The 11,900-nt window shown below is 41.5% G+C and overlaps 1 protein-coding gene across 1 annotated transcript; it reads right to left on the minus strand.

Moving 5' to 3' along the window:
- Positions 1-2,320: 2,320 nt before the first annotated feature.
- LOC105517667 (chromosome unknown open reading frame, human C6orf7) lies at positions 2,321-11,181 on the minus strand. The gene is made up of 4 exons (XM_011950286.1): positions 11,103-11,181; positions 6,022-6,149; positions 4,681-4,833; positions 2,321-2,658 (listed from the first exon to the last, which is right to left on the minus strand). Exons 1-4 carry the CDS (start codon positions 11,179-11,181, stop codon positions 2,536-2,538), a joined length of 483 nt encoding a protein of 160 aa, XP_011805676.1. The 3' UTR covers positions 2,321-2,535.
- Between the last annotated feature and the right edge of the window lie 719 nt (positions 11,182-11,900).

Below are 11,900 nucleotides of genomic sequence, written 5' to 3' on the forward strand. Positions count from 1 at the left end.
TTGAGGACAATGGGTACAATTAGCTGTGTGGACTGGGCTGCATACCTGTACAGGGATGCTGTAGGATGCCTGAGTCACTTTGTATGAGCTAAATGAGAAGGACAGCACCTCTTAAGGATCGCAGGTACAAAGGTAGGCTCAAGCCTCAAACTCAAGGAGGTAGCTTGTCCCCACCCCTAAGAAAGGCAGCAGAGTAGTTACACTGGTGGCAGCAACATAGAACCAAAGTGGAAGATACTTATTTGAACAGAGTCTTGCTTGAACATGCAGTGAGTCACATGCTGCAGATGTCAGGCTGTGATGGTTGAAGCCTCAGTTTTGAGGTGGCTCTACCCAGTCAAGCTTTTTGCCTGCAGAGCCCCATTTTTGCCCTCATTTACAAAATTGCCATTAGCAGCCTCTAAGCCTACTGCCTTCCCCATACACACATGGATGGTCCTTTTTCAATTATTGATGCTAATGGGTGAGAGGGATAGGGAAAAGAATGAATAATTGGCTCCCAACTTCATATTCCTTTACTTAACACTTCCCTGGTCTTCTCCACATCCAAATATCTTATCAAAGTTTCCAGCAAATCTTAACCTTGAGGGATGTACCCAAATGTGCTTCTCTGGGACTCTGAATTCCCAGTGCTTTTTTGTGTGTGTTGATGTGTTTGCTGCAGGAATTGCAAGAACCTAGAAACTCCCAGAACCCCTGCCCTGAGGAGACTTGCAGGGTTCTCGCTGGAGGTCTTTAGAAGGCTGGGTTCATAACTGGGTCTCTCTTAATCAAAGCATCCAGCCTCCCCTGGAAACATGATAATCTTCTAACACGATAAGCTTCTAACAAAAAGGTTTTGCCTTGTGGCATTTAGCTTTCGGTCAGTTAGCTGTTGCTTCTCCCTCCATCTCAGATCAATCTCAGAATACCAGGTTAGCTCTAAATCTGGTGACTATTAGGAGCATACTGTTGGTGTGGATTTGTGTGTAAGTTTAGAAACATTGCCACTTCCCTCCAAAGCTAATTCTCTGTCTTAAATCAAGAGGAAGAAAACGGCTAATTTCTTGGCTGAAATCATTTCTGTTATTTTACTATGTATTTGCGACTATTGCAAGCAAATGTAGAGATTTTTATTAAACTGTATTGGTTTTTAGAGCTGAAGATTTTAGAAAGCTACTCCAGATCTCAGGCTTCTAAACAAACCACCAGTGAGATCAAAGCTGCTCTATCTGGCTCACGTATTACAGCCCAGGAACCTGAGTGAGTTTTGAACAAGAAATAATCTAAAACAAAAGAAAACAAAACAAAAACTGCCTCTAATTCTGCATAGTAGACACTTACCAATTAACTGATTATCAAATGCTTTTTGACACAGCAATCTTGCCATTGGTATAACTTAAATACACTTGTTTATCAATTGCTCTTTGCTTTTTTCATTTTTCATTAATATATGGGAGGTTGGGTTTCTGGGTGGTCTGTTGATAGCTCAACTTCATTGTGACTTATGCCCCCCAGCCCTCCATTCTTCACTGTCTTGGAGGAAAACCAGAAATCTCATTACCAGTTCTTTTCATATATGCCTCCAGGTTACATTTGTCCAGTGAGAGGCACCCCCGTGAAATATCTGAGGCAGAAAAGGAGAAGCTATTTTTCTATAGTGCCAGCTACAGGCAGTTACTCAGAGCCTCAGCTTCTCAGAGTCCTCCTGAGAAGCACCTGCTATAGGCAACTTGATCACAACAGAAGCCCCAGTTTCTCTTGAGGTCTCTGCACTTTGGTTGCCCTTAAAGCAACCTTCTGACCTTTCCTTACCCAGCCCTTCTAATGGTTGTGCAAGCCTCAATTCCTCTTTCAACTCTTTCCAACTCATCAAAAACTTAGCACGATTTCTGTTTTCTGATTAAATCCTGACTGATACTGGGGCCAGGGATTCATTCTCTTTTATGCCTCTTTTTTTCTTATAATACAAAAGCTAGGGGTATTAGTCAGTGAGAAAGTACTTATTGAAAGCACGGGCCAGGTACAGTGGCTCATGCCTGTAATCCAGGACTTTGTGAGGCTGAAGTGGGTGGATCACCTGATGTCAGGAGTTTGAGAGCAGCCTGGCCAACATGGTGAAGCCCTGTCTCTACTAAAAAAAAAAAAAAAAAAAACAAAAATTAGCCAGGCATGGTGGCAGGTGCCCATAGTCCCAGCTACTTGGGAGGCTGAAGCAGGAGAATCACTTGAACCCAGGAGGTGGAGGTTGCAGTGAGCCAAGATCACACTACTGCACTCCTGCATGGATGACAGAACGAGACTCCATCTCAAAAAAAAAAAAAGAAGCACATAATTACATAATTTATATTGCAGTGTGTTAGGTATGAGGACTCACATCAAGATAAAGTCCCCAAATAAAACAGATAAAATAATGACCATGCATATATAAAATATATATGTAAACACAATAACTAAAAGTTTGTGCCAAGGGAAGACTGGATCAGGGAATCTTCTGGAGGCAAGAAAATCACTAGATGTTTCCTTTCTTTCTAAAATCTTCTGCTGGGCAAACATTCAGCAGGCAGCCTTCTTGGACATGGGCTGTCGTCCCTGACTGCATCCATCCTGAGCTCTCTGATATGCCATCCTGCAGGGCAGCACTGTCACTGTATGCCAGGGGCATAGGAAAAGGGAGGCCTGTGAATGAAGAAATGTAGTATTTAGTTTTCTGCTGCTTCCTGGACAGGGTGTAACTGGGAAGAATTTGAGGCTGCGAATAGTTCCATTAAAAGGTATACCTATCATTTAGAAGGAGTTGGGCTTCAAGACTGAAAATGCTGCCTCAACTGGCTTAAACCACATGGAATGGATACAGGAACAATCAGAGGCCCCATGATGCCATCCACCGAGGTTTGTCTCGTCCTCCTCTCTGCTGTCCTCAGCATCAGTTCTATTTTGATGCTGTCCTCCCTGTGGAGGCAAGACAGCTGCCACATTCCTAAGTAACACATCTAGAAACAAAATAACACTGGGTGCCAAAAAGGGAGCATGGTTTCTGGTGTTTGTATTTTCAGAAACAAAGAAAACTCTCCCTCTAAACTCCCAGCAATCCACCGCTCTTGCATGTCTCACTGGCTAGAAGTGAGTCACAAGCCCACCCCTAAACCTGTTATTGGAAAGATAATGGGGCCATACAAATGGGCTTAGTTCAGCCAGGATTCAGCCCTGGAAGTGGGGTAAGCCCCCTGCTTTGTGCCACACTGGAAAGGGATGAGTGCCTGATACTGGGGCTTTGACAGTAGAAAATCAGGAGGGGATACATATTGGTTTCTCTAGAAATGATCTGATCAAAATAGTAGTTACTGGCTGGGCACAGTGGCTCATGCCTATAATCCCAGCATTTTAGGATGCCAAGGCAGGAGGATTATTTGAGCCCAGGAGTTCAAGACCAGCCCAGGCAATATAGTGAGAGACCCAGGCTCTACTCATCAGCCCTCATGAGAAAAAAATTTTCTGGGCATGTGGTATGTGCCTGCAGTCCCAGCTACTCGGGAGGCTGAGGAGAGAGGATCTCTTGAGTCTGGGAGGTCAAAGCTACAGTGAGCTGAGATCATGACATTGCACTCTAATCTGTCTCCAAAAGAAAAAGAAGAAAAGGTAGTTAATTATTGTAACAGGAAGCAAGGAGGGCCTCAGATTTGTCAGTGTTGTTCATGACAACCACACACTTTCAGAAAGTTTCAGTGGGATTCATACCTTACTTTGCACCACCACACTCCACGGGGCTTGGATGCAATTGTGCTCTATGTAAATGTGTATTGTGTATTCAGCTATTCCTGGAATTCTATTTTCAATCCTGATTTTAATTAGAGGGATACTACTTTACCAAGACAAAGTCATGGTCAGAAGAGAAGCTCAACATTGTACCGAGGTCACAGAAATAGAATTCCATTATTGTGCCTAGAGCAAGCTGAGTCACATGGGTGGAAAATTTTAGATTTCAGGATTGAGGGGCCACCAGAAAATATTCAAAAATATTCATTACAGAATACCTTTCCATAGAATAAGACAATGCCATACATGGCCCACCTGGAGATGACTTGATCTGGTGTTTTCTCGATGTTATTAGCGTTTCCTGCAAAAGCAAACAAGCAAAAAACAGTGGTTCCATTGTTAACTATATTAGGGAAATGTTGAGCTAAACAGGGTAAAACAGGCACATCTACTTCAGGACCTCTCAGAGTTGTTGATATGGTGCCACAAACTGTGGCTCTCCAAAAGGGGACATTATATTCAGTGTTTCCCAAACACATTTGATCACAGAATACAAAATGGAATATGGTGAGACTGATCTGCAGAATCCACTTTGGGAAAGGCTGCTCAGGCCCTTCATTTTACAGCTAAATAAACTGAGGACCTGTGAAATGAAGGAATGTGTCCAAGCTTGCTCTATTAGCCAGGATTCCTCAGGATACAAATGGAAGCATCAAGAGAGTTTGAAATGTAAAAAAATGATTAAAGTAGGCAGGATTAGGGAAGCCAACAAGATGTAGTGAGACACCCAGGGAATCACAACAGCTAAAAGCTATTGCCACCCCAACCCTAAAGGGGAAAGAGAAGGAAGCTTGTTACTGAAGCTCAGCTGAGAGCTGGAGAAACGGAAGGGCTGCCTGTCCCAGAACTGTCATGGGGTAGGGAAGAAGGGGATAGATACGTGACCTCAGCCTGTCTCTCCTCCTGTCCTCTCCTTTCCCACTGGCGCCGCCCATTGGCAAAATCCATGTGGAAGCCAGAGGGCGGAAGCCTGGTGATGTAGTCTGTAGAGGTTAGCCTCCCAGGCACAGAGCTGAGCAGAGAAGGGTGAGCACATATCTGTGGGGCAGGTGGGGAATAAACAGCACAATTATATAGCTAGTATTTTGCCTTTTTCATTTTTGTAGAAAAGTTTACCTCATATATTTCATAAACTTATGTGAGTTGGCATAATACAATTTAATGCAATATGAAACAAAAAAATACTAAAAACATAAAGTAATGGTTTTCAAGATGTGGTCTCAAAGTGTTTTCTAGGGGTTTCCAAGACCCTTTCAGATCTGCAAGGTCAATTTGTAATAGTACTGTGATGTTATCTTGTGTTTTTCTTTCACTCTTTCACAAGCAACCCGTGGGTTTTCCCATGCTGAGTGACGATATTATTGACTGCTAACGGAATGTGTGCCTGTGCATTCTCATGATTTAAAATTGCCCCATTTTAATTTCTAATATAGTAGATGATAAGCATTACTCAAACACAGTTTCTTTGGATCCTCAATTATTTATGATGTAAAGAAACCCTGAGACCAAAATGTTAGAGAACCACTGATGTAAATGTAGCAAAACGACAGATGTGTCCAGGTGAGAGGTGAAGCCAGCTGGACTTCCTGGGTCCAGCGGGGACTTGGAGAACTTTTCTGTTTAGCTAGAGGATTGTAAAGGCACCAGTTCGCACTCTGTGTCTAGCTAAAGGATTGTAAATGCACCCATCAGCACTCTGCAAAAACGCATCCATCAGCGCTCTGTGTCTAGCTAAAGGATTGTAAACACACCAATCAGTGCTCTGTAAAAACACACCAATCAGCACTCTGTTTCTAGCTAAAGGATTGTAAACGCACCAATCAGCACTCTGTAAAATGGACCAGTCAGCACCCTGCAAAATGCACCAATCAGTGCTCTGTAAAATGGACCAATCAGCAGGATGTGGGCGGGGCCAAATAAGGGAATAAAAGCTGGCCACCTGAGCAAACAGTGGCAACTCACTCGCCTCCCCTTCCCTGCTGTGGAGGCTTTGTTCTTTTGCTCTTCCCAGTAAATCTTGCTGCTGCTCACTGTTTGGGTCTGCACTACCTTTGAGAGCTGTATTTTAACACTCACTGTATTAAAACACTCACTGCACAGGTCTGCGGCTTCACTCCTGAAGTCAGTGAGGCCAGGAACCCACTGGAAGGAAGAAACTCTGGACACATCTGAACATCTGAAGGAGTAAACTCTGGACACACCATCTTTAAGAACTGTAACACTCACCGTGAGGGTCCACGGCTTCGTTCCTGAAGTCAGCAAGATCAAGAACCCACCGGAAGGAATAAATTCCACACACACAGGTACTTGAAAGGAACTATTCTTCATGCTGGGCACCAAATTTTCTAGGTTATCTAACAGCAAAGTTGATAGGAAACAAAAGGGTTAGATGGTAAGTCATCTCTAGAGCCTGAGATGTGACTTGGGTAAGTTTTCTAACAACAAAGTATAAGAAGCCCTTGTGTGGAGTTCATGTATAATGATCTACTTGTCTAGAAATGACATATGGGATACTGGATAATAAAACAAAGTATCTTTATTGCAAGAGTGGTGCATTAGTTTCCTATTGCTGCATAATAAATGATCACACATTTGATGGCCTAAAAACCATACCCATTTGTTATCTCACCGTTTTTTGGGGTCAGGAATCTGGGCATGTCATAACTGGGTTCTCTACTCAGGGTCTCACAAGGCTGAAATCAAGGTGGATTGCATTCTCATCTGGAGGATGCAACGGAAATGCTAGGATCTGCTTCTAAAGCTCCTGCAGGTTGTTAGCAGAATTCATGTCTTTATGACTGTAGAATTAATGGCAGCTTGCTTCTTCAAAGCCAGCAACAGAAATAAGAGTCTCTACTGCTTCAGGTCTCAAACTCCAGGGAAGGCCTGGACCCTCTTTAAAAGGCTCACTGATTTGGCCAGGCCCACTGAGGGTAAATGCTCTTTTGTTTAACTAAAAGTCACTTGATTAGGGATCTTAATTATACCTGAAAAAAGTCCCTTCGACTTTGCCGTAAACATAATTACAGGAGCGGTATTTCCTTACTTTTATCCTATCTTATGGTTAAAAGCAAGTTATGGTTTCCACCCACATTCATGGCAATGGGATTAAGAGCATGACTCATTAGGGGTCACCCTGTCGTGTATCTGTCAGAGGTGGGGAACAGATTCAACCATAATCAGAAGGGTTTTAATACAAAGGGTTTTAATACAAAGGCATTAGCACAAGTACATGACCAAACTCCTGAGTGAAGACCTTAGAAGTAATATTCTTTGGGGCAAGATTCCCCTTATGTGAACAACATTCCAGACTCTCAATCAAAACACTACAGTCAAAATCAGAACACAGAAATATGGAAGCATTGCTACCTTGGACAAATGAAGCAATGACAAACATGATGTAAAAGGTGAATCAGAATCAAAATAAAGTCGTACCAGGATCCTACAATTCTGCTACTTATTGGCTTGGTGAATTTGGCACCTCTAAACGTCATTGGCAAACACTAATCATGCTGTAAAAGCTAATTAGGATTAAGGAGCATTATCCTGGAGGCCAAAGGGATGTGTATGAGATTTTAAAAGCCCTAATATATGTCTTTGAATTTGTTAGAGTGACATTTTAGTATTTTCCAAAGTTCTTTTCCTGAAAACTGTTGAGAAAAAAGCTGATAGGATTTTTAAATGAATATCCTACAGATGAGGAGGTATTGAAGGAAATTTCTAGGAATAAACTAGTCTAACTTGGGGGTGATAATTTCCTTCTGTAAAGATGGAGGAGGCCACTCTCTATGCCCATGATGTAGAAACAATACTTGTAGAATTTATTAGAGGAGCTCACTCATCTAGAAGGCAAAAGTTACTATTTTGGGGAGAGGGGAACAACTTCAGTGGCTCTTTGTGCTCTGTACACGGTCTGCTCTCAAAAATGTTGCTTGAAGATGAGGATGAAGATAGTGAAGATGAGGAAAATGATAATCCTCAGAGAATTCAAAACACTACCTCTAAATAGCTGTCTTTGCTAATAATGCCTTGTTACGGGCCAGGGCCATGTGACATGAGACACAGGACTGGCCTCCAGCTGAGGAAGGGGAGAGAATAGAGAGGAGAGGGGATGCTGCCAGGGCAGGGAGCTCTTGGGTGGAAGGCAGAGAGCCTCAGAGACAGATTTCACCTAATGTAAATGTTTCCCAGAATGGTTGCTATTTTTGTTCTAAGTAGTTTGCTTATGCCAAAAGTGCATATTTTCCCAACAATCCTCAGGAAATAAGACACAGAAGTCTGTCTTTAATTTTCATGATATCCTGCAATTTAAATCAGTCTGGATGCATCTGTGTGGTTTTTATTTTTTGGTATTGTTTAGACGTAATTAAGCAAATCAATATACAGGTACTTAACTATATATTAACAGGGCCATTTGTTAACAAACTTAGTTATAGGATGGAATTAAACTGTAGTAAAGATTTAAAAACTTGTAATAAATTCAATTATTATCAAGTCATTACTCAGAATCTGAATTTAGAGATATATTACCATATCTTGACAGGAATTTATATTGATTGGATATTTTGAATATTAATAAAATATAGAACTTAGTATTAATAAGTGGAACTATGGTACAATTTTAAAAAGGAGAAAAACAAAATTGTGATTTTTCTAGTTTTTTAGAATTGAAGGGGTTAATATGTTTCTCTGAGTCTCACATATTTGTATTTGCCTCTATGCCTATCAAAAATTTATAAAAGCCACTCTAAGATTGGTTATCTTATTTTTTGTTTTTCCTCCATTTATTTGTGTTTATTAAGGAAAATGGTAATGGAGCTAAAGGTAGGTGAGTCGCCTATAATAAGGAAGCTACGATAATTAAATTATTGTACGGCCACCCCTTGAGCTGTCATTTGAAAGGATGAAAGCTTAATTTTTCCATCAACAAAGTAAATTTCATCCAAGCTGTTGTTTATAATGCCACATGCATTTAAAAATTACATGTTTAAACTAATCAGGAGCAAATGGAATTTAAACCCCTCATCAAAATAACATGGATAGATTGTAAATTTATGGAGCATTTTCACTATAGAAAATTAAGTCCATTGAAAACATATCCAGGATTCATCAGGCAAACGGGGCAGTACCGATGTAAACTACCCACTGTGTGAGCTTAAGGCAGAAAAGTCTCTAATAAATTAGAGTAAATAGCAGCTGAACTGGCCTCACCATGGCTTGTCTGTTCAACCTAGCAAGGAAAAAAAGTTAGCATTAATTGGTATGCTCTAGGCTCTCTCAAAGGAACAGGCACTTAGAGCAATTAAGTCAGATGCAGAAAAACAGCTCTGCATTGAAAAGCTGACAGCAGGACTCCTGCACAATATACGTAATGAGTGGCTGAGGACTTTAATGGATGGAGGCTTGGAGACTAATGGACAATTAATGTAAAACAGATGACTTCCCTTGGAGATGACAGTCTTTTGAAAGGCGCTTCACCTGCTGCTCGAACAAATGCGGCTAAAGCGAAATGAAAACAGGAACGTGGTCTCATTGAACAAGGCTAGAGCTAGTATTTGTGTCCCTGCTTTCTCCTTGAGTATTTTCAAAAACTAGGTCAGGAATTTAACAATTCCCTGCAGCTGGTGGTGCAAGCCCCCTCCTGTGGCCTCCTGCCATCCAGGGTGGCCTGAGATCACTGACTGTGCCTCTTGAGCCTTTTGAGAAGCTGCCCTAGCTCGCCTTGTTTAACAGGCAAAAAGAAGACAGGCCATATTATAGTGTCCCAGCCTCACTTTTAAAATGACAACAAACCACCCCAACATAGAAATTGCAGTAAATACATATTGGAACATCTCTTAGAAATTGAAGAACATGGTTTCTTCTCAAACTAGGCTATTTTAATTGTGCTTTAATTTTAAGTTAAGATAACTGGAGTCCTTCAAATTTAAGCTTTATAAGCACAGACAGGCTCCCTCCTTATGATAAGTGGTTGTGTACCAAAAGCAGTTAATTGTTTGCAAAGAGAAACTCATTTCCTATAGAAACAATGCTGCAATGGCATTTAAGTTTCCACGTGATCTTCCCGAAATCTGTTTAATCCAGATGGAAGCTTAACACAAGTCAGCCTGAGCCCTGGGTCCTGGAACAAGGAGGAGACAGCTGCCCTGTGGAAGACAGGAAGGAAGAGGGAGAAAAAAGATGTTTTTCTCTCTTTCTTAATGGGAAATGGGATTGGACTGAGCTATAATTTTGAGTTACAAACTAATCCTTGGCAATTTTCTATCTTCTAACACCCCTTTACTCAACACTCAGGAAATCAGTGCCTTATGTCATTTAAGTCGCTAGGCATTTCACCCCTGCCCCCAAGCCCCCAACTCCTCTCCTCACTACAAATGTATATATCTTAGCAATTCCCCATTTGTTCTCCTGTAATTTTTCTTCCATTTTCTCATAACAGTATATCTCATCTAGAAATTGAGGAAAGCATCTTGTGTGGGCTAATGAACACATTTGGCTGATGGCCTGAGCACTCCCAGAAGCCTTTGCATATTAAAGAAAGAATTGCTTCTAAACTCACATGCATGTCCCATTGACAGAATTTCTGTAAGAAAAAAAAAAATCAAGTCAAAATTTCAGGTATCTAATTCAAAAAAATCCAGAAGTGCAGGAGAAATGTATTAGGATATTTGTTACAGCACTGAAAAGTAGAAACCACGTAAAAGTCAATGAGAAAATGCCTTAAGTGTAATATATTCATATGGTGTCAGATTATGCAGGAGTTATGTGGGTACGTTAGAAGAGTAGCAAACATCACCCTTTTCTCACAGCCTGCTTAGGTTTCAGCCCCCCTCCATGTACCTGCTCAGCAAGACATGGTTGAGCAGGGTGAGATTTGCACAGTTCAGTTTATAAGCTCTGCCCCTCCCTGCAAAGTGAACACAGAGTCATGGCAAGGGTAGAACTTGGATTAAGGCAACAAATATTAATATATGTAGATTGTATGTTTTAATCCAGAAATTCATGTAGCTGGTGTGGCATTTACTAGAAGTTGGGTAAGCAGGAAATATCTATTTTCTTCAAATCAAATTCAATATGACTGCCATCCCCTATGTCACTGAATTGCAAGAAATTCAGTCGTCATTATTTGTTTCCTCTCCTCCTTCCTGGGTTTACATAAAAATTGGAAGGATTATTTGGTGCCCAGAAAATGAGCAAGTCTCTCAGTGGGTCCAGGGTGCTACGAATCTTCACTCCCAGGCTCCAACTGAGGCAGCTGGCTCTCCCAGTTCTGCACTAAGCTGCTTCCCTTCAAGCCCTCTTCTCACCTGAGTGCAGCCTGACTGGGGGCAGTGCCAAGAAAGGGGCTTTGGGAATCTCCCTTCCTCGCATTTCAAAAGCTTCCATGTTCCCTGGACAAACTCATTGACCCATTCCCGCTTGTGCCAGCCCTCTCAGTGAGCTCAGGTTTCAGGCAACGGAGGTAGGTTTCCAGGTGGCCAAGAGGAGCAGTTACCTTAATGCAGTAGTTCTCAGCACGTGGGTTCTGGCCTGCAGCGTTGGTATTAAAGGGATAGTTACAGTTAGAAGGAGAAATACCTAATGTAGATGACGGTTGATGGGTGCACCAAACCACCATGGCATGTATATACCTATGTAACAAACCTGCAGGTTCTGCACATGTATCCCAGAACTTAAAGTAAAAAACAAACAAACAAACAAACAAAAAACAAAAAAAGCCAATTCTTGAACTCCATCCCAGACTTGCTGAATCAGAAACTGGGGGCAGAGTCCAGCATGCTGCATCTTAAGCCTTAAAGGAACCTGGGCTTTTTGTTCTGACCTCAAAACAAACCACCCAGAGGGCAAAGGTTCTGGCTACCTCCTTTAAATGGAGAAGGGAAAATAGAGAGGCAAAAGCAAAACAGTCCTCATTCTTTCAGATACCTCTATAGCAGCAAAAAAATAAATTAAAAAACCCCACATATATACTTTAATGATCTCTCCCCTCTGATAAGGCACCATTTAAAGCAAAGTTGAGATTTATAAAGGATGAAGAAAACCTGAACTCATTTGATCTACACCCCACCAACAAATCCTCGCCCCTACCTTCAAGATTTAAGAAT

The sequence above is a fragment of the Colobus angolensis genome, unplaced genomic scaffold (genome assembly GCF_000951035.1).
Source record: "Colobus angolensis palliatus isolate OR3802 unplaced genomic scaffold, Cang.pa_1.0 Scaffold304, whole genome shotgun sequence".
Classification (NCBI taxonomy): domain Eukaryota; kingdom Metazoa; phylum Chordata; class Mammalia; order Primates; family Cercopithecidae; genus Colobus; species Colobus angolensis.

What these genes read in the sequence shown, in the direction of transcription:
- LOC105517667 (XM_011950286.1), bottom strand. Translation starts at nt 11,181, where the DNA reads ATGGAAGCTTTTGAAATGCGAGGAAGGGAGATTCCCAAAGCCCCTTTC. An exon ending in CGAAGCCGTGGACCCTCACG is followed by an intron (nt 4,834 to 6,021) that starts GTGAGTGTTACA and finishes CCTGCCCCACAG; the next exon opens with ATATGTGCTCACCCTTCTCT. An exon ending in AGGAGGAGAGACAGGCTGAG is followed by an intron (nt 2,659 to 4,680) that starts GTCACGTATCTA and finishes CTTCATTCACAG; the next exon opens with GCCTCCCTTTTCCTATGCCC.